The following is a 26,290-nucleotide window of genomic DNA, read 5'->3' as shown; positions in this document are numbered from 1 at the left end:
GAGGATAAGAGGAAGAAAGAGAGAGAGAGAGAGAATAAAGATATAGCGAAAAGACAACGGCTTATAACTGTGATGAGAGAGAGAGAGAGAGAGAGAGAGAGAGAGAGAGAGAGAGAGAGAGAGAGAGAGGAAGGAAGAGAGTGAGTGAGAGGGCGTCCCATCAATATCACACGTGACCGACCAGTCAAATAACGTATCACCCTTCTCTCTCTCTCTCTCTCTCTCTCTCTCTCTCTCTCTCTCTCTCTCTCTCTCTCTCTCTCTCGCATTATAGATACCCTCTCCTTCCCTGCCTCCCTTCTCGAACAGTTCTCTACGCACGGCACACTAGACTCATATTTAATACGTGAAGGAGACTCCAGAATTCACTCCTATCACATTTACAGTATATAAAACCTTGATGTTTGTTGAAATAAGAACTTGGATGCTGAAACACTTAGGGCTCCTATGAGAGTTATTTTCAAAGGCCATAAAGATAATTTGTCGTGTTCTTCTCATGATTTTTTCTACATTGATGATGCAGAATACGTGTTAACCCTTTCACTGCTAAACGAAACAATTAGCAGCACCAGAAGCAATGCGTTAAGTCTTTATTAGCGTCTACAATAAAGTTAGCGATGAAAAGATGAATATATTTTGTAGTCTCATCGCAGTTTAAGGGTTGGATGTGGCTGTAGAACAAGTAAAGATGTCTCAGAGTGATCGGTAATTAGGGAAAGGTGTACCAAGTGGGAGTCAAAGGGTTAAGGTACTATCACCAGAATCATGATAACATCCTTGAAGACCACAATGCCTCCCACTAGTCTCTTTAGAGCAGAATGGAGGCAGGACATCAGCACTTTTAAGAATACAGACCAAACACTGACAACACTGGCAACACTTGAGCCGCTGACACACAAGCATAATCATGACACCTCGGCTCACCAAAGAAATCCTAACATCCGGATCGCCCTCAGGATTTCCGTCACCCTTTCCGAGGCGGCGGCTGAGACAGAGAGCAGCTTTTCCAGACAGAAGCATGGAGGAAAGCCTGAGATGTGCCGTGATGCAAAGCCAGCTCAGTAGTCCCTGTCACCGAGCAAACCACTCTGTATTAGACAAAGGACTGTTTCCTCAAACGTTTCGGCATTTTATGTGGAAGTTATTGGGGCTTTTAAGAGTGTTTTCATGATTCTAGTGGTTGTTCGACAAATATTCTGCATCAGTAATGGGAAAAACAATCATGAGGATACAGTTAATCATCTCAGTGGCCTTTCACGATAGTCATCAGCGCCCGAAGAGTTTATGAATATGGGCCGAGATCTCATGGACGTGGTAAGGAAGGGGACGACCATCTTGCCCTGAGAGAAAAGCTTCTTGTTCAAAGGTATTCAGACTCAAGTATTTTTAAATGCTTTTGTGCTGTGTTCCATGATTAGATTTGGTCTGATGTTTGTAATTTTGTATCATCAGCAACTTCGCCTTTTCTTTCACTGCTTGTTTTTTTTTCTTAATACAGTTGTTTAATGCACATTTTGAGCATAATTTTAGAGGTACCACTGAAAACAAAGAAACAATCGAGTAATTAATATATCTCAGGACCTTCAGTTCGACTTTTCACACAATGAAATTACGTGTGGTTCCTGAAACGCAATAAGTGCCACCGTATCAGTAACAGTCAGAGCGTTAGCACACAACATTTCACACATACGACTCAAGCTCCCACAATGCACGTGGCTTATAGGGCGGGGTGGGACTGGGGAGGTGTGCTCCATACCTTAATCTCGCCTCAACGCAACCATCCCCACAGCACCTCTCCCTCACCGACACACACAACCAGCGCCTCTACCACACCCCCTCACTGACTCACACAGCATCTCTCCCTCACTGACACACACAGCCAGCACCTCTACCACACCCCCTCACTGACTCACACAACACCTCTCCTCTCACTGACACACAACCAGCAGCACCACCACTTCCCTCACTGACACACACACTACCACCTCCACCACACCCCCTTACTGACTCAAACAAGCAGGACCACAGCACCTCTCCCAGGCTAACTCCCCTCTCTCTCCCTTTCCCACAGGACACATCAGACTTCAAGTGCAAGGGCGGCGTGAAGCCCATCTACACGCCGCCTAAACCTGTCCTAGGTGTGATTGGCGCCGCCTCTTCCTCTGTCTCCGTCATGATAGCAAACATCCTACGTCTCTTCAAGGTAAGGATGGGATGAGGGGAGGGAAAGTAAGGGAAGATTAAACGGGGAGAGAGAGAGAGAGGGGAAGGGAGAGGGGGAGAGAGGAGTGGCAATGCTGTGGAATGGAATGGGACAGGTAAACAGGTAACACTGATGGTAAATAAAGAGAGAGGAGGGAGAGAGGGAGTGTGATATTATGAAGGATGATGGAAGGGGGAGAGACAAAGAGACAAAGAGGAGGAGGGAGAAGGAAGGAAGGTTCTACTATGCTGGAAGGGAAGAGATATGGAAGGAAGTAGCGTGGAGGGTAAGATAGATGGAAGAAGGGGAAAAAGAGAAGGGTAATAAGAGGGAAGGAAGCGGAAGGGAGGTGGAGGAAGGGGGAGGGAAAAGTAGGGATGTTTGGAGTGAGGGAGAGACTGTAAGACGAGACGAAAAGGAGGATAAATGGTGCAGGCGTAACAGGGTTGAGAGAGAGAGAGAGAGAGAGAGAGAGAGAGAGAGAGAGAGAGAGAGAGAGAGAGAGAGAGAGAGAGAGAGAGAGAGAGAGAGAGAGAGAGAGAGAGAGAGAGAGATTAAATCAATACAGATAGATAGACAGACAAAAAGACACACAGATCAAATAGACAAATATAAAGACATACATACATACATACAGACCTACCAGCTCTCAATCTCTCTCTATCCATCCAACAAACGGACAAATGGAGGAAGAGAAATACTTTGGAGGAAAGAAAATGTGTGAGCAAAAAAGGAGGGAGAGAAGAGAGAAAACAGGAGGGAGGGAGGGAAAGAGGGAAAAGTAATGAGGGATGGAGGGAAACAATGATAGTGCTTATGTCTTCACTTAGAGAGAAAATTCAGTAAAAAGAAGAACAATTTTCCGTAGCCATTGTCTCTTAATATGTCTATTGATCTCTATGGTGTATCTATAAGTATCCACCATCCACCTGTCTACCTGATATATTGGTCTCTGTGTATCCAATAAGTTTTCTAATGGCCAATTTCTTCCCTTTCCCCTTTCCTTACCTATCTTTCCGTCTGTCCGCCTATCTGTCTGTCTATCTGTCTGTCTGTCTGTCTGTCCGTCGCTTCCACATCCCTTCCTTACCTCCGAAACTCATCACTCACTCCCCACTTCAAACCTACAACTTCTAATCACAACTACAACTTCTCCTCCCCTCTCTCCTCTCTCTCTCTCTCTCTCTCTCTCTCTCTCTCTCTCTCTCTCTCTCTCTCTCTCTCTCTCTCTGCTTTCCTCTCTCCTCTCCCTCCCTTCTTCCCTCCCTCCTCTCTCCTCCCCTCTGTTCAATCCGCACCAAATCGTCTATCTCAATTTTCTTTCTATTTTCCTCCTCACTTGCTCTTCCTTGTATGCTGTTTCTCCGCCTATCTATTATTCCTCTCTCTCTCTCTCTCTCTCTCTCTCTCTCTCTCTCTCTCTCTCTCTCTCTCTCTCTCTCTCATTGCATTCTTTCTTTTATTGATCTATTTCTCCATTTTTTTTTTCATTTACTTTCTTCCTTGCATCCTTGTCCTTCCTCATTCATTTATTTCTACTCGTTCGCATCCACTTCTCTTCTTCTCATCTACCTATTTCTATTTTCGCATCCTTTCTTCCTCCCTCTTCCATTTCCACATCTTCGCGTGCATCTCCTTCTATCCTCCTCCTTGCGTCTTTTCTCTTTCTCCTCTTCCTCCTCTTCCACCCATGCCTCCCTGCCTCCACCCACTCCACCCATCCCCCCATCTTGACCTCACTGCTTTCCCATTCACGTGTGCCTCGTCTTGCCTACTTTTATCCTTTTATTCACAAACTCCACGGCTTTTCTCTTACCGCCCACCGACCTCAACCCTCTTACTTCCTTCCCTCTCCGTCTGACCTCTCTCCTCTCTCCTTCCACCCCCATGTCCCTCCCTCACTCCTTTCCTCTCTCTGTCTATCTCTCTGTCTCTCTCTCTCTCTCTCCCCCACGCCCCGCAGATCCCTCAAATAAGCTACGCCTCCACCTCCACGGAACTCTCAGACAAGTCCCGCTTCGAGTACTTCAGCCGCGTGGTTCCGCCTGATAACTTCCAAGCAATGGCCATGGTGGAGGTGGTGAAGGCGTTCAAGTGGCAGTACGTCTCCACCCTGGCCGACGAAGGAGACTACGGGGAGAAGGTGAGTACTGGGGAGTGTAAGGGAAGGGAACGTAAGGGAACACAAAGGAAGGGTAAAGATTGTATTGTGAAAGACGTGGAGTAGTGTGAGTGTGAGGGCAGGGAACGTAAGGGAACACAAAGGAAGGGTAAAGACTGTATTGGTGAAAGACGTGGAGTAGTGTGTGAGTGTGAGGGCAGGGAACGTAAGGGAACACAAAGAAAGGGTAAAGATTGTATTGGTGAAAGACGTGGAGTGGAGGAAAAGAAGGGGGAAGAGGGAGCACAATAGATCGTAAAGAAATAATAAAGAGCGCAAACTTACTGACCTTAACCCTTTCACTGCCCTTCAGTCTTTCCCATTATCGTACACAGGTTTTGAAAGACTTATATATATATATATATATATATATATATATATATATATATATATATATATATATATATATATATATATATATATATATATATATATATATATATATATATATATATATACTCGTATATATTTTTTTTTTTGGATTAGTTTTGAAACTGTACTTCTATAGCTTAGTAAAGATAAAATTAGCCTCATATTTTTGTTGTTGTTGTTGTTGTTGTTGTTGTTGATGTTGCTGTTTAATCAATTCACTGCAGTGCTAAGAAAAGACGCACACGGCAGCGAAAGGGTTAACGACTCTGTATGTATAGTGGGAAAGGAGGAGGAGGAGGAGGAGGAGGAGCTGAAGGAAACACAACAGACCACAAAGGAAGAACGAGGAGCGTAGACCAACTGACCTTTACGAAACTGAATGCGATAAATTACACAATCTTTTTCATCTTTATAGTGAAAGACACAGACTAGTGGGAAGGTAAGAGGAGAAGGAGCAGGAAGGAACACAAGGGAACACAAATGAAGAACGAGGAACGCAGACCTACAAAAACCTTAGCGAAACTCTCTGCGATTCACTACACCGTCTAATTTACTGAGAAAGATAGACTTACAAAAAAAGAAAAAAAAAGGAAAAAAAGAAGGAGAAGGGCGAGAAAGACAAGCACAGAGAGGAGGAGAAGGAGGAACACAAACAGGAGGGAGTGTGTGGTGGGTGGGGGGGGCGCTAGAGGACAGAAGTGGTGGTGGTGGTGGTGGTAGAAGCGAAAGAGGAAAGAAATGAAGATGAACAGGAGGAGGAGAAGGTGAAATAGCAGGAGGAAAAAAAGAGGAGGACGAAGAGGAGGAGGCGGAGGAGAGAGAGAGAGAGTAGGAGAGATGGTTTCATTTTCCCTCCTGCTTTGGTCAATATTTCTTCACATCTTCTGGGAGATCCGGAGAGAGAGAGAGAGAGAGAGAGAGAGAGAGAGAGAGAGAGAGAGAGAGAGAGAGAGAGAGAGAGAGAGAGAGAGAGAGAGAGAGAGAGAGAGAGAGAGAGAGAGAGAGAGAGAGAGAGAGAGAGAGAGAGAGAGAGAACCTATGTAGGAAATGCAGCATCAGGAGGAGGAGGAGGAAAAAGAAGAAGAAGAGAAAAGAGAAGAAAAATGAGGGAAGGAGGAGGAAGAGGAGGAGGAGGAGGAGGAGGAGGAGGAGGAGGAGCATGAGCATAACTGGAGGGAAACAGCAGGCCTTCTACGTACGCTACGCACCCTTCCTCTTTTTCCAGTCTTTCGCTTTTTTCCTTTCCTTCCCTCCTTCATCTTTCTTATGGCTCTCTTTCTTCTTCGTACAATGGTCCTGCTCCACCCTCCCGCTGAGAAACTGTACCTGGCATGCAAACCACCACCACCACTACTTTACTCAACCAGGCGCTATATCCTTGCCCTCACTCCCTCCCAGCCCCTCCCTGTACCCATAGACACCCATCCCCCATCCCTCTCCCGGACCTTAACTCCTCGAGCAAGTCTTGATAGCAATAATTAAGCAGCAGCGGACGGCTCACTCACAGGTAACCTCGTCCTTCACACGTACCTTGAATCAGGACGAGCAAATATTTGAACTGAAGAGGGAATTCTAACACTCGTGGGAAAAGGGACCGGGGGACAATGAGAGAGAGAGAGAGAGAGAGAGAGAGAGAGAGAGAGAGAGAGAGAGAGAGAGAGAGAGAGAGAGAGAGAGAGAGAGAGAGAGAGAGAGTTGAAGTAGCAGAAGCAAGTGCAGCAATGAAAGTAATGGGAATGATAAAAGTTTCCTTGTTTCTCTCTCTCTCTCTCTCTCTCTCTCTCTCTCTCTCTCTCTCTCTCTCTCTCTCTCTCTCTCTCTCTCTCTCTCATCCTCAAAAAGAATACAGATATCTGGACAGGAGACATAAAGGTTAAACAGGTTATCATAATTTCCGTTTCCTTTAAAACATAATCACTACAATTTCTAATCAAAATGTTTCTTGCCCTTAACTTATGATTATGTTAAGAATAATTACCAACTGCCTCATCACCGGTAGATTTTTTTGGCAGATAAAAAAAAACTTGACACTTAAAGAAACGAAAGAAAGAGAAAAACACACAATATCAGAGTGGGCGTGGCAAGTTGCTCATCTCGTGACCATGACTCAACACGGTTTTCAGGTAATTCATACTCATAATAACATCTCCAGCGTTTAAAACTCTTTGTTAATTGCCTTAAATACTGCAAGAAATGTATTAATGAGAGAGAGAGAGAGAGAGAGAGAGAGAGAGAGAGAGAGAGAGAGAGAGAGAGAGAGAGAGAGAGAGAGAGAGAGAGAATTGCGTTCCTGTAATCTCGCTTTCTCTCACTCGCTACGGAATAATACCTCAAATCAATTAAAATGGCATGGTTTTCATAATTCTTTGCCAAACAAAAAACTAATTCTACTACTACTACTACTACTAAAACAACAACAACACCGACAACAACAACAACTATCACCACTTCCAATACCAACCGCTATTTCTACCACCACCACCACCACCACCACCACCACTTTTTCTCTTTCAGCCGAACATAAAAGAGGGAAAGAAAAACAAGGAAAAGAAAAGGCCAGAGAGGTGCCGTCGAGAAGCGCTAATTACGCAGATTCTTGAAAACCGCGCAACTCCCTTCACTTTTACGTCGTTCTCTGCTGAGGGGAAAGAGAGAGAGAGAGAGAGAGAGAGGTCACAGCGTCTCCTCTCTCTCTCTCTCTCTCTCTCTCTCTCTCTCTCTCTCTCTCTCTCTCTCTCTCAGTCGAATGCTTCTGTTGTCTCCATCTCTTCGTTTCCTTCATTTCTCCTATTTTTTTCTCTCTCTGCAATTGTTGTTGTTCTCTATTTTATTTCTTCTTCTTCCTCCTCCTCCTCCTTCAAGTCCTCTCAGTTCCTGGTATCGTCATCTTATTCTCCTATTCCTTCGTCATTTTCTCCACTTCTCTTCCTTATATTCCGTTCCTTTCCTCTTCCTTTCCTTGTTTATTAATCTATCTCTTATTTCCCATTTTATTTATTTATTTATTTTTTGTCTTTTTTCATCCTTTTCCTTTTTTTTCATCGTCCACTTGTTGTTATTGTTGTTGTCGTATTTCTGTTCCGTTTAATAATGTGTAATGTGTGTGTGTGTGTGTGTGTGTGTGTGTGCGTTCTTACTTTCGATGTGCGTTTTCGATTTTGTATTTTTTCATCCTCGTTTTCTTTTTTTTTTTTTTTTTTCCTGAATCGGTTTAATGAATACAAAATGTGACCGGATCTCTTATCACGTCCATCTCTTTCTTATTTAGCACTCTTACATACACTGTCTCTCTCTCTCTCTCTCTCTCTCTCTCTCTCTCTCTCTCTCTCTCTCTCTGATCCAATGTAACTCCAATCTTGCCTCTCTGCCTCTCTCACTCCCCTCTTCCTCTCGACCATCTATGCCCCTTCATCTCCTCTCCCTCTCCCTTCCAGTCTTTCCCCTTGTCGCATCCTCTGGCCTCCCCTCTCCCTGCCTCTCACAGCCTCCTCTCTCTCACGCACGCCTCACGCCTCTCCCTCTCCTCTCCTAACTCACCTTTGTCCATTTTTCCTGTTTGCTGCCTGAAATCCTCCTCTTCATCCCCCTTACTCTCTCTCTCTCTCTCTCTCTCTCTCTCTCTCTCTCTCTCTCTCTCTCTCTCTCTCTCTAGTATCCATCCATCTTCTTTCTTCTCTCCCTTGCTACCTTACCAGTCCCTCCCAGCCCCTCTTCTTCCCTTCTCTATTCTCTCTCTCTCTCTCTCTCTCTCTCTCTCTCTCTCTCTCTCTCTCTCTCTCTCTCTCTCTCTCTCTCTCTCTCTCTCTCTCTCTTCCTACACCCCCCTCCCTCACTGCTGTGGACTTGTTGTTAAGCTGGGTGTTAAGCTTTAATGTGGTGGTGCATATTAAAGCTTACAGTGTCTCTCTCTCTCTCTCTCTCTCTCTCTCTCTCTCTCTCTCTCTCTCTCTCTCTCTCTCTCTCTCTGCAGGTGAAAGTTTTAAATAATAATCCACGTTTCTTCTACAAATACGCTGGAAAGGAAACAAAAAACGGGAGGGAGGGGCGGTAACAGTGAAGTAAAGCGGGAGTCGTAACAGTGAGACATGGCGAGGGGCGGCGCGGTGACGGACGGTGAAACTATAAACAAAACCGAATGCAACAGTTGTGCTACTAAAATTTTGCTCACTGCCGAATTCCGATGTGCCACTAGTAATTATGTATAGTGGGAAAGTGGAGAGCGTGGGAATAGTAATGTGTAGTAAATACTTTTCATTAATTTAATCCGCTGATATATTGAAGAGGGTGTTGGAGTACGGAATATTACAAATGTTTTTTTTTCTTTTTTTCTTTTTTTTTTTTGCTTGGTATTAATGCAACGTTTCAAGACAGCAGGGGCACAAAGGAGCACAAATGAAGAACAAGCAGTAGCCGTGGTCATCAGTGAGACGTTTACAAGGCAGCAAGGCCACAAAAGGAACACAAAGGAAGATTAAAACCGCCGGTGGTCCCATCGGTGGGTCGCTTAGAAGGCAGCCGGTGAACAAAAGAACACAAAGGAAGATCAAACAGTATCATTAACCATCTCTTTCACTAGTAAACATTGTGACTTGTGTCTGTTTCTGTCTACGCGCCTTCCTGCGCCTTGAACGCTTTCGAAAGGCTGGGGCGAAGACAGCTCCGGAACTTACCTAACTAACGCATCTGAAACTTTTCAAGAATTAGCATTTTTTTAGGGGGGTGGGTGTGGCAATTACGGTTCTTTTTTTAACTCAATTTTTTGTGTCCTAAGCCTTCTTCACACACACACACACACACACACACACACACACACACACACACACACACACACACGAACAAATAGATAAAGAGAAAAAAAAACATCAGGCTTTTACGAGTGTGCTCATGATAAGGCAACAAAACATCCCTCCATTGTGTCCTGAGCAGCGAAAATTACAGGAATGATGGCGGTGAAGGCCTGGCGATAGGTAATGAGGGGAGTGCAGTGCTGCGGATCACGGTCTAATTACTGACAATAACCACCACGCTTGTAGCATCCGTAACAAGCATCAAGGTACAGACAGGAATGGACGTACTGGCAATGGAAAACGATGATCAGGCGAGACCAAATTCATCTTTAAGTTCGCGAGGAAAGGAAAAGCATAATAAATAAATACGGAATAGATCAACAGAGACAATAAATGAAGCTGTAAGAAAGGAACTCAAGAGAAAAAAAAATGACGAAGAGAAATACAAACAAAATACAACCCTTTCACTACCATATGGAAACAACGAACATCGCCAGAAGTAAAGCATGACATGTATAAGAAGAAGCGAATGAAAAAGAACAGATTTTGCGATTTCTACCCGATTAAAAGATTGGAAGTGGCTGCAGAACAAGTGAAGTTGTCTCAGAGTGATTAGTTATTAAGGAAAGATGTACAAAATAGCAGTCAAAAGGATAAGACCAGTGTTGTGGAAGTTTTCAAGATGACTGCCCCGATTAGCTTGAAGCGCTCCGTGGTGGGAGATGAAGAGGCAGAAACTATGCTGTTCTCAAGACACTACAGCCTCTTATCCCCACTACTGGCTTTTGCATAGTTAGTGAGGCCATCAAAGACGTTTTCACAATTCTCGTGGAGGTATAAGGAGGATTCAGCACCTGCTAAACACTTATAAAAACCTGACATATCATCTGTGGCCTTTGAAAGCACTTGTAGTCTTTGAGAGAGAAGACAGTGTGGGAGAATGCGGGGTGAAATCTCATATAGGGAAGATATACTCATGCTCATAAGATGCCTACACAAAACTATACGAAAGAGTCTCATAAAGAAAAACATCCTCGTCTAATTACGCCCAAAGCTAAGCGAAACTTTACGAAACATCATGTAGAAAAAAAGAAAAGAAGAAAAATATGAAGAAAAACTAGCCTTCCAATTACAAGTCCCGAGCAATATGAAGTTATATGAAAACTTCTACAAAAGAAATAAAAAATCTACTTTGATCTAAAGACATATACTTAACAAACTAATTACGGCAGCTCATATTAAAAAAAAAGAAAAAAAAGGAAAACGGGAAAACGGGAAAAAAACTACTTTGATCTAGAAATGTACTTAGAAAAAAAGAAAAAAAAAATACAAAAAAACTTACGGCAATAATTCAACACCTTGGCGGCGGCTTCCCCTCCTGACCCGCGAGTAATTGCTGCCACCGCCCTAATTATCTCGAAGGAAAGGGAAAGAAGGAAAAAAAGAAAAGAAAAAATCATCCCACTACTAATCATTGCCACGTTTGCTGTTACTGGTATTGGACAGGGAAGGAAAAATCTGTATGAGTAAATACACGAAATATTAAACACAAAGATGGTACTCGATGGAAACGGAAAGAAAAGGGGAAAAAAATAAAATACCGTTCATTGATCATTTACCACGTTAGCTGTTGCAAGTATCCATTAGGGAAAGAAACAGTTGTATAAGCAAATGTACAAAATATAAAATAGAAAGTAGTTACTCATCCTAGAAAGGGGAAAAAAAGGAAAAAAGACTCACTAATACAAAGGGAAAAAAGAATAAAAAAGAATAAAAAACAAAATACAAAATAGAAAGTTGCTACTCGTTCTACAAAGAGAAAGAGAGAGAGAGAGAGAGAGAGAGAGAGAGAGAGAGAGAGAGAGAGAGAGAGAGAGAGAGAGAGAGAGAGAGAGAGAGAGAGAGAGAGAGAGAGAGAGAGAGAGAGAGAGAAACACTCACTAATCATTCCATCCTTACCTGTTGCGAATATTGGTCAGAAAAAAAAAAAAAATGGCGCGAAAGCAAATAGAAAATATAACAAGTTCCTGTTCGCCACACACACAGACACACACACACACACACACACACACACACACACACACTATTCTTGCGCTTCACTTTAAAGGCGCCAGTTTTATTTCGATTTGTATGCATGTGTATGTATGTATGTATGTATTTTGTTATTTTTTTGTGTGTATAAGTCGGTATCACATGCAAATGAATAAAAAAATAGACAAATAAATAAATAAATAAATAAATGAATAAATAAATAAATAAATAAACAAATATCCAATCATCCATGAACAGATTGAAAGGAAACACAAAGTAACGTAAAGGAAGAACAAACAACACCAGACTCAAGTACTCATCAACAGGAGAAGAAGAGGAAGAGTCAAGGGAGCGAGAAGCGCCTCCGCCTGAAGACGCTGCTGCACTGGTTGCCTCCTGACGCGGGAAGCAACCTGAAAACAAGACGCATTATGAGATGTAAAGAAACACATTAATTAAAAACCCCAAAATAAAGTAAGGAGTGTGCCATGAGTCTCTCTCTCTCTCTCTCTCTCTCTCTCTCTCTCTCTCTCTCTCTCTTATCTGATAACTGTTCTCATCCATTTCCATAAAAAAATCAACATGGCGAATAAGTGGACGAAACAAGACGCTACACTTTATTTATGAACTTTTTCCACAACAAAGGCACAACACAACACATCCACAGCAGCCTCACGAGCCTCACTCCGCAGTGTGCCGCGCCGCCACTGCCTGCCTCCCTCAATTAACGCATAAAGGACGGCGCGGAATGGAAAAACCGTCTGGCGTAATAAGTCCAACAATTTCGGTGCTCCGCCTGAACGGCAAACCTTTTCAAAAGTTCCACAGAATCGGAGCTGTTCTTGGAGGAAAGTCTCTCCCTGAGCGCTAATGGAATGCTGAAAGGATTTAAAAGTGTTGAGGCACCTAAGTTATTTTCATTTTATTCTATTCCGCAGACAAGAAGAAGCAATAGCGTGAAGCTTTTATGACACGGAATTAATTTAATGGTAATGTTCATATTATTTCTTCACTATGACTCTACTATTTCGCAGACGGGAAGCAATAGTGCGGGACTTCATCATACGCACTAATACGGCGATAATGTTTTGCATTATTACTCCAGCGAACAAGAAACAATAACGCTGATCTTTATCATCAAACAAACTGATGTAATGATGATAATGTCAATGTAATCCCTGTACCGTAATATCGTAAGGAAGCGGAGGGAATAAGTCTCAAGCAAACAACAGTCGTGTAATGGAACAACGAACTTCACACACGAACTCAATCACCGCGGCCCGGAGTGTGTGAGGTGCTGCCAGGCGTCACTGATGCGGCTCTCCGGCGAGGGTTTGTTTTCCTCGCTGCGGAGTACAAAATCACAAAGTTTAGGCCGGAGGATCTCTCTCTCTCTCTCTCTCTCTCTCTCTCTCTCTCTCTCTCTCTCTCTCTCTCTCTCTCTCTCTCTATGTTCGTTTCTCTTGATCTGCTTCTTTTTCTGTCTCTTTTTCTCTGTCTAGCTGTTTGTTTCTGCTTTTCTGTGTGTCTATCTATCTGTCTGTCTTTAACCTAACCTGTCTGTTCTACCTGCTTGTCTGTTTCTGTATATGTCTGTCTTTCTGTCTGTCTGTCAGTCTGTCTACCTGTTCTGTCTGTTTAACTGTTCTGCCTGCCTGCCTGTTCCTTTCTCTCTCTCTCTCTCTCTCTCTCTCTCTCTCTCTCTCTCTCTCTCTCTCTCTCTCTCTCTCTCTCTCAAGGAGCCTCGTGCCTCATTCCTCGCTAGACTGTCGCCGCTGCTGACATGAAGTTGCTTTTACGTGGGCAAGGCGGACTAAGCGGCGCCGCGGCCTTCACGCGTGGCGGGGCGAGCATTATAGCGGCCAGGTGCGGGAGGCCTCGTGATCCACCCAGCCCAGCCCAGCCCAGCCCAGCCCAGCCCAGCCCCCGGAAAAGCCTGACACACGCAATTCTTCCAGGCGTGGCGCAGTTGAAGTAAAGAGGTGGAACTGAGACACCCCCCACTCCACCCCTTCCCCGTTTAGTGGCCTCCCTCGTCTCTGCATGTGTGAAGAGAGAGACGGAGGGCAGGCAGTGGAGGATGGGGTTTGTGATGTGTAATGCGTGCTGTGTTGTTGGTGATGATGTTGATTGTTGTGGCATCATGAAGCTGGGTTTTGGTGGTGGTGGTGGTGGTGGTGGTGGTGAAGAAAATGAAGACGAAGAAGAAGAAGAAGAAAAAGAAGAAGAAGAAGAAGAAGAAGAAGAAGAAGAAAGGGAAGATGACAATGATGCCACTAACAGAGAGAGAGAGAGAGAGAGAGAGAGAGAGAGAGAGAGAGAGAGAGAGAGAGAGAGAGAGAGAAAGAGCCCTCACTCAGCACGCCATAATGGAGGCATGCAGGCAGTCAAAACTCTCACTAATAGCACTTCTGACTTCATACGTTTAGGGAAAGGGGAAAAAATATGCAAAACGTAGAGATTAACTAAAATAACACCGTCATAAATTTTGGCTGTTTTTAACCCTTTTGTTGTACCTTGTTTGAAAGTAATGTAACATTTGCGGTATGAATGAACAGCAATACCAACGACAACAACAACAACAACAACAACAACAACAACAACAACAACAACAACACTTAACCACCAATTAACCACGACCACCACCACAACCAACAACAACAACAACACTTAACCACCAATTAACCACGACCACCACAACCACCACCACCACCAACAACAACAACTGCAGCACGAACAACAACAACGACACTAACTACTACTAATAAAAGCAAAGACGCAGACATAGGGGCCAGCACAGTTGATTCGACAGTTAACCCGAACACAGAAAGTAAAAATAATACCTGAACCAATCTGAGCTACAAGTGGATTTCTGGAAGACCTCAGGAAAGATTGGAAAGATGAAGTATAAGGAGACTGTACGTGATCTGTATTGTATATGGAGAGAAAAGAAACGCTATTTATCTGTTTATACTGGCCAGGTGTGTGGGTATGAGTGTGTACAGTATCTACCGCAGTCCAGCATTATGTCACACGGGCTGAGCTAGAACCAGTCAGTGAAGTATTTAATCTTTTCACTGCCGTAGTCTCGTCAACATTAAATCACAGTAGTAAATCGTTCTATGGGCAGAAGGAAGAAAGGAATATGAAGTTAATTCCATATTTACTATAGAAGTAAGGTTTTTAAGAGACTATAGTACAATAAATGAGTCTTAAAAGGTGTACATGATTATGAGAAAGACTGACTAGTACAGAAGGAGATTGAATGATAAGCAAACATCTCGCGCTCTTTACCATCATGACGAAGGAAGCCAGCAAGACACTAACACTTGAAAAATAACTGTCTGCATCCTTTAAACTAACCATAATAAGTGTTCCTAATGCATCAGCTGACATGCACATGGAAGCCAGACACCAACACTTGAAGAATAGCTGTCTACATTCTCTAAACTAACTATAACAGGTGTTCCTACTGCACCAGCTGACGGACACATCGGCCACTACTAATGCCCAAACGTTTCTTGATCTGATCTCGAGTACTTTAAAGGAGCTCTGTTGGAAGTGTCAGGATATTTAGGAGTGCTTTTATAACTATGAGCTGCTTCTGCCGAGTCAATTGGGAGACATATCGGTCACTACTTATACCCAGACTACTTTGAAGGAGGTCTGTTGGGAATGCAAGGTTTTTGAGAGTGCTCTTGTGGATGTAGTTATAGATCAACGAGAATTCCGTATCGGCAAAGGAAAATGCTCATGGGAACCCGACTAATAATCTCTGTGGCCCTTGGGATCCAACCACGTTTTTACTTCGATTGCTGGTGTCACAAGGGACTTCATGGACCTTTCCTTTAAATATTACAAAAAAAAAAAAAAGTCACTATAAACAGGAACTGATGTTTATATAGTCTGCTAAATCCGTCATTTTTTTTCGTATGATTGGCGAAAAATAGTAGTTTAGGTTAGGTTAGGTCAGGTCAGGTTAGATTAGGTTAGGTTAAGTTAGATCAGATTAAGTTAAATTTAGTAAGGCTAGGTAAAGTTAGCTTAGGTAGAGTTAGGTTTGGTTAGGTTAGGTTAAGTTAGGCCAGGTTAGGTTAGGTTTCGTAAAGTTAGATTAATTAAGGGTTAGGTTAGGTTAAGTTAGGTAGGAACATTAATAGCAGAAAAGTAACATGGTAGGTAGATATAAATGTCTAATACTATGTAGAATATACTAAAGGAAGCAGTATATTAGGTTAGGTAAGCTAAAGAAGGAAGATGAAAAGTAGTAACACAGTATGGCCGGTAGAGATAAATGTCTAATACTATGCAGAATACATTAAGGGAAGCGGAAGGAGCGCCTGTTACGTCGGCAAATTTATGTTCCTTTGGCACGTCAATTCTGCCTAAAATATAGTTGACCTTGCTTGCTCCACTCGAGACAAATAAGCAGAAACTGAAATAAGACAAGAAAATGTTAAAATAGAAAGTGATTCAGACGACCTTGGGAAGACGAACGACAGACACAGGAGGAGGAGGAGGAGGAGGAGGAGGAGGAGGAGGTGGAGGAGCTGGGGACGATGGCTGAAGGGAAGGAAAAGGAGGAGGAAAAGAAAGAGAAAGAAAAGAACTAAAAAGAAGACGAAGAGAAACAAGAAGGAAGAGGAAAATAACATTAAAAAAAAAACATGGAGGAGGAGGAGGAGGAGGAGGACGACGACAGAAGAGGAAAAACGAGAGAACAGGAGGAGAAAAATATGAGGGAGAGGAGACATAAGAGAAAGAGAGAAGAAAAGAAGAAAAAAAAAAGACCGTGGAAGAAAAAGGAGGACGAAAGAAGAAGAGGAAAAGGAAAATACGAGAATAAGGAGTAGAAGGAGGAAGAAGTTGAGGAGGAAGAAGAGAAACAAGAGAGACAGAGAGGAAAAGAAGAAAAAACATGGCGAAGAGAAAAAAAAGATAAAAGAGGAAGGAGAAAGAGGAGAAAGAATAAGAAACGTAGGAGAAGGAGGAGGAAGGAAGAGAGGAAGATAAAAGAACAACGAGAAAAAAACAAGAAAATAATAATGATAATAGTAATAATAACAATAATAATAATAATAATAGTAATAATAACAATAATAATAATAATAATAATAGTAATAAGACTAGCAATAAGAGTGGGAACATGAGGAAGGCAGCTAGAGGGGCAGGAATAGGAATGGAAATGAGTAAGAGATGAAGGTATTCGGGCCATTTCTCTTTGACACTGCACCTATTCACACCTTAACCTCCCTTCACCCCCCTACAGCCAAGCCAGGTGAGGCGAGGCGAGGCATACTTGAAAGGCCCGAGCACCTGCAAATCACTCCCGCCACATCATTAGCGAGACACGAACAGGAGACAGGAACCGTGTGTGTGTGTGTGTGTGTGTGTGTGTGTGTGTGTGTGTGTGTGTGTGTGTGTGTGTGAATTTTGGTGCAGGTAAAAGAGAGAGTTAAAGAGAGGCAGAATTTTAGAGAAAGTGGGACTATTACGTGGATGAAGAGAGAGAGAGAGAGAGAGAGAGAGAGAGAGAGAGAGAGAGAGAGAGAGAGAGAGAGAGAGAGAGAGAGAGAGAGAGAGAGAGAGAGAGAGAGAGAGAGAGAGAGAGAGAGAGAGAGAGAGAGAGAGAGAGAGAGAGAGAGAGAAAGCAAAAGGGAATATTAAAGTACAGGAATGAAAGAAACAGGTAAGAAGGATGAAAACACACAAACGAAAAAAAGAAAAGATGAATACAAGAAGAAAGAAAATAAAAAAATAAGATTAAAAATACACACACACAGAGAGAGAGAGAGAGAGAGAGAGAGAGAGAGAGAGAGAGAGAGAGAGAGAGAGAGAGAGAGAGAGAGAGAGAGAGAGAGAGAAAGGAGGATGAAGGAAAGAAAGCAAGGAGAGAAGGAGGGAAGGAAGGAAGGCGCGGACACTGAAGAATGCTCCCTAGAGTAAAAAAAGAGACAAAAGCAATACTCTATCAGGTGCCACTGGGAGACTGTCACCCGCCCGCCGCCAGGAGGAGGAGGAGGAGGAGGAGGAGGAAGAGGAAGAGGAGGAGGAATACATCAGGTGCTGCGTCAGAAGAGAGAAGAACTGGAAAATTTTGCAACGTTGAAATCTGATGGAGAGAGAGAGAGAGAGAGAGAGAGAGAGAGAGAGAGAGAGAGAGAGAGAGAGAGAGAGAGAGAGAGAGAGAGAGAGAGAGAGAGGAAAAGAAGGAACACACGGACTTTTCTTGATCTTGTGCTTCCTAAAACTCTCTCTCACACTCCCCCTCTCTCTTTCTCACACTACCTCGTCCCTCCTCCCCTCCCCCTCCCTCTCTCTCTCTCCGTCATCGGCAGACTCACTTGTAAATAGCCTCGAGGTGTATTATGGGTACGACCTGTGTCCGCCGTTGGTCTGCTGGGTGGCTAGCTGGCGAAGTGCTGGTGGTGGCGAAGTGCTGGCAGGGCGCTGGCGAGGTGCTGGGACCTTCATGTTTGTAAACGAGGCAGTCATTTGAGGCTTGGCGGGCTTGGCGGCGAGGCGAGGCACACAGGAGGCGGAGAAATACGAGTAGTGTTTCAGATAACAGGGTGGCAGTGCTAGCTGATACGTGAGAGAGAGAGAGAGAGAGAGAGAGTTAAGAATCCGCCTCCTCCTCGTCTTCTTTCTCTTTTTATCCCTCCTTCTCCTCCTCCTCCTCTCCTCCTCCTCCTCCTCCTCCTCCTCCTCCTCCTCCATACATTAGTGTTGTTTATCACAATTACTCTCTTACGAGCTTAAAGATATCTAATGCTGATTGTTCTTTCTTTGTGTTCCTCCTACTCCTCCTCCTCCTGCATTCATGTCCTCATTTTCCTCCTCTACCACGTCCTTCTTCTCTTTCACCACCACCACCACCACAACCCACATCTCCTCCTCCTCCTCCTCCTCTTCTCCTTCTTCTCTCATCTCCGTAATCCTTTATCGCGTACTCCCGCCTCTTCCTGTTCATCCTGCCCTCCACTTACGCCCTTTCGTCATGTGAGAGAAAATCCTTACCGTCTGTTGGCTTACGCGTGTCTAAGAATAAGAGTTTAAAAGGAAGCGTGGAGGAGGAAGAAGAAAAATAAAAAAGAGAGGTGAGGGAAAACAGAGGGAATGAAACGAAGTGAGAGATAGAGAGAGTAGTGAAAGGAGAGAAAGGAAAAAGAAGGAATAAGAGTGGGAAGGGAAAATCGTATGAAAAAGGAAAAGGAAAAAAAGAATGGAATAAAAAAGTGAGAGTTTTAGAGAAGAAAAACATGAAGAGAGAGAACGATGGAAAGAGGGAGGGAAAAAATAAGCATCCAGGAATAGGGGAATCATGGAAAAAGAGAGAGAGAGAGAGAGAGAGAGAGAGAGAGAGAGAAAGAAAAGAAAGAGAAAGGAAAAAAACAGAACTTGCGACTGATAGAGAAATAATGAAAGGGAAACAAAGAAGCCGGAGGAAAAAATAGAGAGGAAAGGAGAGAAAACGAGAGGGAGGAATGATAAGAAGTGGGTGGAAGTGAGGGGGTGAGTTTGGAGGGAGGGAGGGAGGGGGGTGGAGGAAAATCTGATACCTGGCGCAGATCCAGTTCACCTCTTCCTTCCCTCCTTCCCTTCTCCTCTTTTTCCTGTCTTCCTCTTACACTGGAATGAAGTTGAGGAAAGGGAGCTAAGACGAAGAATAGTGAGCCAGGGAGGCAGGGAGGCAGGGAGGGAGGGAGAGAGGGAGAGAGGGACACAAGACAACAGAGAGAACGAGGGTGAGAGAGGGAGAGAATGTAAAAGAAAGACAGGAAGGGAAGAATGGAAGAAAGGAAGAGGAAGGGAAGGAGAATAGACGGATGGAGGGAAGGAACGAGAGGTGAAGAGGGAAAAAAACGAAACAGGAAGGGAGGGAAAGAAAGAAGAAAGAAGCGTGAGATGGAAGTATCTACGAAGGAAGGAAGAGGGAAACAGGAAAGAAACCAATTATGAAAAGGAGATAGGACGAATGAGGAAGGAAGGGGAGACAGATGGAAGGGAAGGAAAGAAGAGAAGCAAATAAGATAGGAAGAATGAGATCGAGCAAAAAAATTAGGAGAAAAAGAAGAAAACAAAGAGAAGAAAAAATAATAAGAAAACAAAAACCGAGAAAATAAAAAAAGAGAGAGAGAGGAAGAGGAGACGAGAGGGAAATGCAGGAAATTAAAAGAAGGAAAAAGAAAAGAAAACAAAGAAAATAGAAAATACAACGTCAATGAAAATGAAGAAAATGAAAGAGGAAGAAAGAAAAGAAAACTAGGAAGAACAGTTAGTAGAAGGAAGGAAAGGAGTGTAGGGAGCTAGGAAGGAAGGGAGGGAGGGAGGGAGGGAAGGAGGAAAGACTGGGGTTCTCTCTAATAGCCTTTTAACCATTGCATATTGGGCCACGAAAATCCTCTCTCGCGTCACGCTCAGCCAATAGGCAAACGAGAAGCAAATGCGTCACTTCTCACCTGCCGCCGTTCAGCAGCCAATGAGCGGCCGAGATACAGCACAGTTGGCCAATAGTGGTTCCCGAAGAGCAGCCTTGACCCCCAATCACACACACACACACACACACACACACACAGAGAGAGAGAGAGAGAGAGAGAGAGAGAGAGAGAGAGAGAGAGAGAGAGAGAGAGAGAGAGAGAGAGAGAGAGAGAGAGAGAGAGAGAGAGAGTAAATATGACGTTTCCAACCCCACAGAGTAAAAATCCAATGCCTAGAAAAAGAAATATGCAAATGAGAATAAAAAAGGGGAATAGCAGAATAAAAAAAGAGGAATATGCATGAAGGGAAGACAATTTATGATAATACATTCATGGAGGCAAATGGCGGGTCATGAGTACGGCGATTACCGGCTAACCAAATTTTGAACTTCGAGAGAGAGAAACAAAAAAAAAAAAAAATAAATAAATAAATAAAAAAATGAAATAAATAAATAAATAAAAAAATTAAAGCAGGCAAAAACAAAGAAAAAAAAGGAATAAGAGGAAAAGTCCCCCAAAAAAGTACATTACAAGTATAAAAAATAGAAACGAGTAAATGGATGATAGAAAAAATAAAAAGGAAATGATTAATATGAGATAAAAACACTATAATATATCGAATTTCCGTAGATTGATAATGATGATGATGATGATGATATAATAGTAGTAGTAGTAGTAGTAGTAGTAGTAGTTTAAAACCAACGAAGCAAACAAGAACAAGCTCAGAGGCCCTTCATGATTACTAAGCCCTGGGAGTTCAGTGGGGCGAATGGAGAGGAGGGTTTTTTCAGGACAAATGTTGGTTCTCAGGACTTTATATGAAGGTGAGGAGACGAACATTTGTCACTGTCACGCCCCAAGTGGTGGTGGTGAGGACTGGTGTAGGGGACAGTGGCAGCAGCTGTAGTGGTGATGGTGACGGTGGTGGTGGTGCTGGTGGTGGTGATGGTGGTGGTGGCATACTATTTAGTTTTCGTGAAGATTTAGTTCAACCATTTGACTGTCAGAATATATATAGTAGTAGTAGTAGTAGTAGTAGTAGTAGTAATAGTGGCAGTAATTGATCCATATAATTTAGAGTTATCAGTGCAGATGATAGTACAAACACACCACACATACTCTTACATAACAATACTACTACCCAACTATCCACATACTACCAACCACTGGACTATCTGGGAACGGTGACTCGATAGCGAACCACGCAAGTACTCAGCCCCCACTCCAGGCACTCGGGCAGGGGGACAGAGGCCCTTGGAGACTGAAATCGACTCATATAACGCGAGTGAGAGCGAGTGAAGTTTTCAATAAAGCGCTTCAGTCTCTCTTCCAACAGGCCGCCTCTCTTTGGTGCTCCCCCAAGACACTCCCCCGACTCCCTCCTCCTCCGGCGCCCTTAACGTAAAGTTCCCCCCTTTAGGAAACATCGTGGCAGCCTCCCCCTGTGATATCCCCACCAGGTAGCCCTTCCAGTTCCTTCAGGTGCCGCTAGGTGTTTTTCCTTCAGGTAGGTTTTGGGTCAGATACAATTACCCAGCCACTCTCTCACGGGATGTCTTCTAATATAGACTTAGATCATTCCGGACGTGTCTTCCCTGAGGTTCTAGTATTATCAGCTACCACTCCACCTCTAGTAACCTTGTCTCTCACTATTCCTTCGCGCAGTCATCCCCCCACCAGGTATACTTTCCCCATTATCAACCAGGTATGCTCAAACACAGGTATTAAAATGTACTGTAGATTCTTATAGTACCCCTTTCTCTAGTTGCTTCTTTTCTGATAGATCTTGCGTTGCCATCCCAGGTAGACGAGACATCTCAATCCGACCCCCTTTCTTTCCCTCTCTCTCTCTCTCTCTCTCTCTCTCCGCCAGCTTCGTCAGGAGGATGAAGATACAAGTCAATTTTTGGTGGAGAAAAAGGTCTGTTTGTTCCACACGAGTAAAGCCTTTGTTGCTTACCTCCCACGTCTGTCTGTCTGTCTGTCTCTCTCTCTCTCTCTCTCTCTCTCTCTCTCTCTCTCTCTCTCTCTCTCTCTCTCTCTCTCTCTCTCTCTCATAAATTTCTTGACGTGTTTGTATGAATATTTCCCCACGACAACCACGCTAACCAAGTCTTTCCTTTCTTCACTTCTTACCTCCCTTCCCACCCCACCCCTGCCTTCTCTTCCTCTTCCTTCCTTCCTTCCTTTCTCTCTCTCTCCCTTTCTCTCATCCCCTCTCCTCCTCCTCCTCCTCCTCCTCCTCCTCCTCCTCCTCCTCCTCCTCCTGCAGTTCCTCTTCCTCCTCATGTTGTCAGCCGTCACGACCTCAACTCTGACAGTTCCCGTCACTTGTCAGCCATTGTTGCCACCTTTCTCACACCTTCGCTCCAGCTGAGGGCATGGAAGGGGTGAGGGGGTGGAGGGAACGAGAGGGAAAGAGGAGAGGGAGGAAGGGAGAGGCTGGGAAAAAGCAAAAAGGAAAAAACGTACAGTACATGAATGCATAAGGAAAGAGTAGAGAGAGAGAGAGAGAGAGAGAGAGAGAGAGAGAGAGAGAGAGAGAGAGAGAGAGAGAGAGAGAGAGAGAGGGGGTGGAAAGGTGAAAGAAGTGTCTGGAAAGAGAGAGAGAGAGAGAGGATGGAGCGAAGGGAGAGAGAGAGAGAGGTGGTGAGGAAAGGAAGATAAGGTCTGAGGAGGGAGGGAGAATACGAGTAGGCGTGAGGAGGGTGGAGAGAGAGAGAGAGAGAGAGAGAGAGAGAGAGAGAGAGAGAGAGAGAGAGAGAGAGAGAGAGAGAGAGAGAGAGAGAGGTTATTTGGTGCAGAAAATGAAAAGGAAAAGAAGTACCTGTGTGTGTGTGTGTGTGTGTGTGTGTGTGTGTGTGTGTGTGTGTGTGTGTGTGTGTGTGTGTGTGTGTGTGTGCGCGCGCGCGCTGAGGAAACAATACATCTGATTTGTCTGAGTCACGGATCTAAATAAACACACACACGGTTTGAACACACGAAATATTGGAATTCCGTCCTGAGACAACACGCTCCGACCTTCTGCATGCCAGCGTGTAAACCTGAAACTCACTTGAGGCAATAAATGTTTACCGGGACAAACTATATTAAATTTTTATAATATTTGTAGTTGTTGTGTCACCTTAAAAGGAAGGAAAAAACACCATTATTAGCCTGTGCAGGTCAATTATAGCTGAATGAGTTTCTGACACAACAACTGCTTAACAATGTAGCCAGACACACACAAAGGGCGGTCATTGTGAGCAACATCATGCCTTCGCTTTTTAATTTCATCATCATATTCAGAGCTGCGAGTGTTGATATTGTGAGCTCTTTCTGTTCCCGTCAATACTGAATTGATCTTATTACCTTTGCAGCAGCGCGATGAAAAGCTTACAACTCTGTGCGGCTCATTATATTCTTTCAAGTAATTCTTTGTAGTTGTTTATTTTCCTTAACAACGATTGAAAAAATGTGACACGTTATTGCGATGGTGTTCTTAAATTAGATAAGTATTCCTGTGTTTGTCCTTCATTACCTGTTACTGAGCAAATTAACTTTGAAAGGCCACACACAGAGGCCACCAAGTCTTACTCATTAGAGGATTTAAGGGAATGACCAGTCAAGTAACAATATTTTTATATGATGTTGAAGGGAGACACCATAACTCCACCCCGTGTTTGCTTCGTTGTCTTTCCAAAAGTTTGTTTCCAACAACTTAACAATAAATAAATAAATAAATAAAGAGATAAAGAAATGAAATAAACGAGTCGGTGCTGTAACAGCTGTGATTAATAATAAGTAAACGAACAGACAGTTAAATAAACAACATAAACGAGTAAATATTGAAGCAATCGTATTTGATAAAACATGCTTCTTTAAGAAAAAATATTCAGTAGACGTTCATGTACCATAATTGAACGAGAAACAGTTTAAAAAGAATATGTAGGTGTTATCAAGCTTCTAACTAGCAGGGTTCCCTGAGTCTGACGAAATACTTTGGTTCAAGTTAAAAGTGTAATACTAAAAGACACTACTTTTTAGTCCATATAGTTTTATTTTATTTATTTATGTTTTTCCTAACGCTGTGCTGCTTAGACAGCAGGCGTCATGTGAGCATTAACAGACAAATGCTGAGGTGCAACAACCTGCACTTGGAGCAGCACTGAGATGCTCACGTGGAGACACTCACTAATTAATACTCGTACATTGCCTGCCCATCTCCACCACCAGGCGCAGCACCATCCACTGCACACCAGGTGGTCTGGTCTGTACAGATAGCTATGGATCAGGGACAAATGGGTGGATGTATTAAGTTCTGCACCCTACATCTCTTTCATACCTTAATTTCCATAATCTTCTCTGTAGTTTGATGTTCAGCGGCGGAAACCTTGCCCGACCCTGCAGCTGCCGTCACCACAGCTACAGGTGCCCGAGCAGTCATTTCTATAAACTGGACAAAAAATAAAATATGGAACAATAAACAACTTTGTACTAAGAGTTCCGCAAAGATGAAGAAGAACTGCGCATGTGACAGATGAAGGTTGTTATCGGATATTGCTTTTTTATCTGTCTGAATAATTTGTACAGTGTGATATCACTGCTCCTGGCTGCGGCACAAGCGTACCCACGCTCGCCCCGCTAACAGAGCGTGTTGACACGCGTGCCGCAGCGGCGCACGGTAATGGCGGTGTCGCTGCATCATATTAGTACTATTTTACAACGAGAAACAGATGATGCAATTAATTCTGATTGGCTCCACTTTTCTCCTGACATACGAATATTCCGCGTGGGCTTTATTTCTATCAACCCATTTTATTTCACTGGGAAGAGAAATTTTTAAAGTTTTTACTCAGCAAAATTCTATTATACTGTGGATATCGAAAGCCATAAAATATTTCCACCGCTTGGATAACTAAATATACGCAAATTATTACATATTTGAAATCTCTTGAATGTTTTGTTGGTCATTTTCAAAGACATGATTAGGGGATAACAGCAAGCTCTCCTGAAGTACCCCCGTGTCCAGCCCTACGAAGCTGGAGCCAGTAACGTGCTGCACAAGGACGCGGGGGAGTAAAGGCAACGACTCCTCGAACAGCAATAATTGAAAACACCAAAAAATTATAATGAATCGTGTTATTGAAGGCTTGCTCTTCAATGACAAGATGAAATTTAATATTCAATTTAAGGGAACGTTGGCAAATAAGATTTTATATTAAAGACCGGGGTGTAAAACTGGCGTAAGTTAAAAGCACATTGTGATATTAATATGAATAGGAAGACGAAAAAAAAAACGAATAACCAAGAATGCAAGAGGAAAGAAACGTGCAAACAATGAAATATGACCACAGTTAGGACGACGAAAAGACAGATGAATAATACAGAAAACGTAAAAAGGTGAGACTAAAATAAAAAGGAAGACAAAGAGACAAACATAAGTAGAAAACAAGTCAACAGAAAAATACAAAATACAGCGAAAGATTAATCAAAATAAGACAAAAATACGTACTAATAAAAAATGAAAACAGAGAAAGTGCGAAAAAAATAAAAAATATAAATAAAACTGTATAAAGTAAGAGAACAAGAAAAAACAGAGAAATAGTGAAACAAATAGAAAACAAAAAGAAAACAAACTGGAAACAAGAAAACGAAAACGTGATACCGTTGGAAAAGCTGAGTTCGTGACGGGAGCACCTGAACAGCACATCCTCAGGCCAAAGTGTGATCTGATCTGAGAGGCTTGGCAGGGTTAACACGAGCCTCTCCGCAACGTGTCCCCGGGGATGGATCTTGAAGCAGAGAGCTGTTTGTTACTGACGTGTGTGGATAGGGAAGCTGTTTCTTTCTCGTCTAATAATTCTGCTTCAGTTTTTCTATTCTTGTGAGTGAAAAAAGTGTGCCATCGTATACGTGATAAATAATATTCAGTGGACTCTTATGGGAAAGAAACGTCTCCTCCTCGTATACGTAATGAAATGCAACGATGGAAAATTTGATTATTCTTGTCTGCGTAACTGATAGAGGGATAGACAGATAGATTGATAGATAGATAAACAGACAGATAGACTTACAGACAGATAGGCAGATAGATATACAGACAAACAGAGAGACAGAAAGATAGAAAGAAAGAAAGCAAGCAAGGTAAAAATATAACAAGAAGATTGTGATTAAAAGTAAAAAAAGAAATAAATGAAAATATAAAGCTAGGGAATCAAAAAAAAAAAAAAAATGAACACAGAATGTGCTGAAATAGTTAGAAAAATGTAGACTG

At 43.1% G+C, this 26,290-nt stretch overlaps 1 protein-coding gene and 1 long non-coding RNA gene across 2 annotated transcripts in view; one reads left to right on the top strand and one right to left on the bottom strand.

Annotated features, from left to right (window-relative positions):
• LOC135102369 (uncharacterized) overlaps positions 1–26,290 on the bottom strand; it is a 165,071-nt gene that overhangs the window by 16,442 nt on the left and 122,339 nt on the right. The window contains exon 3 of the long non-coding RNA XR_010269640.1: positions 11,871–11,967. This is a non-coding gene — a long non-coding RNA (uncharacterized LOC135102369). The remainder of the gene's footprint in view (positions 1–11,870; positions 11,968–26,290) is intronic.
• LOC135102366 (metabotropic glutamate receptor 8-like) overlaps positions 1–26,290 on the top strand; it is a 172,906-nt gene that overhangs the window by 60,590 nt on the left and 86,026 nt on the right. Inside the window, 2 exon segments of the mRNA XM_064007497.1 lie at positions 2,072–2,203; positions 4,167–4,346. Coding sequence (XP_063863567.1) covers positions 2,072–2,203; positions 4,167–4,346 — 312 coding nt within the window.

Source organism: Scylla paramamosain, chromosome 7, assembly GCF_035594125.1.
Source record: "Scylla paramamosain isolate STU-SP2022 chromosome 7, ASM3559412v1, whole genome shotgun sequence".
In the NCBI taxonomy this organism is placed as follows: domain Eukaryota; kingdom Metazoa; phylum Arthropoda; class Malacostraca; order Decapoda; family Portunidae; genus Scylla; species Scylla paramamosain.
This window is presented reverse-complemented; position numbering and strand designations above follow the sequence as displayed.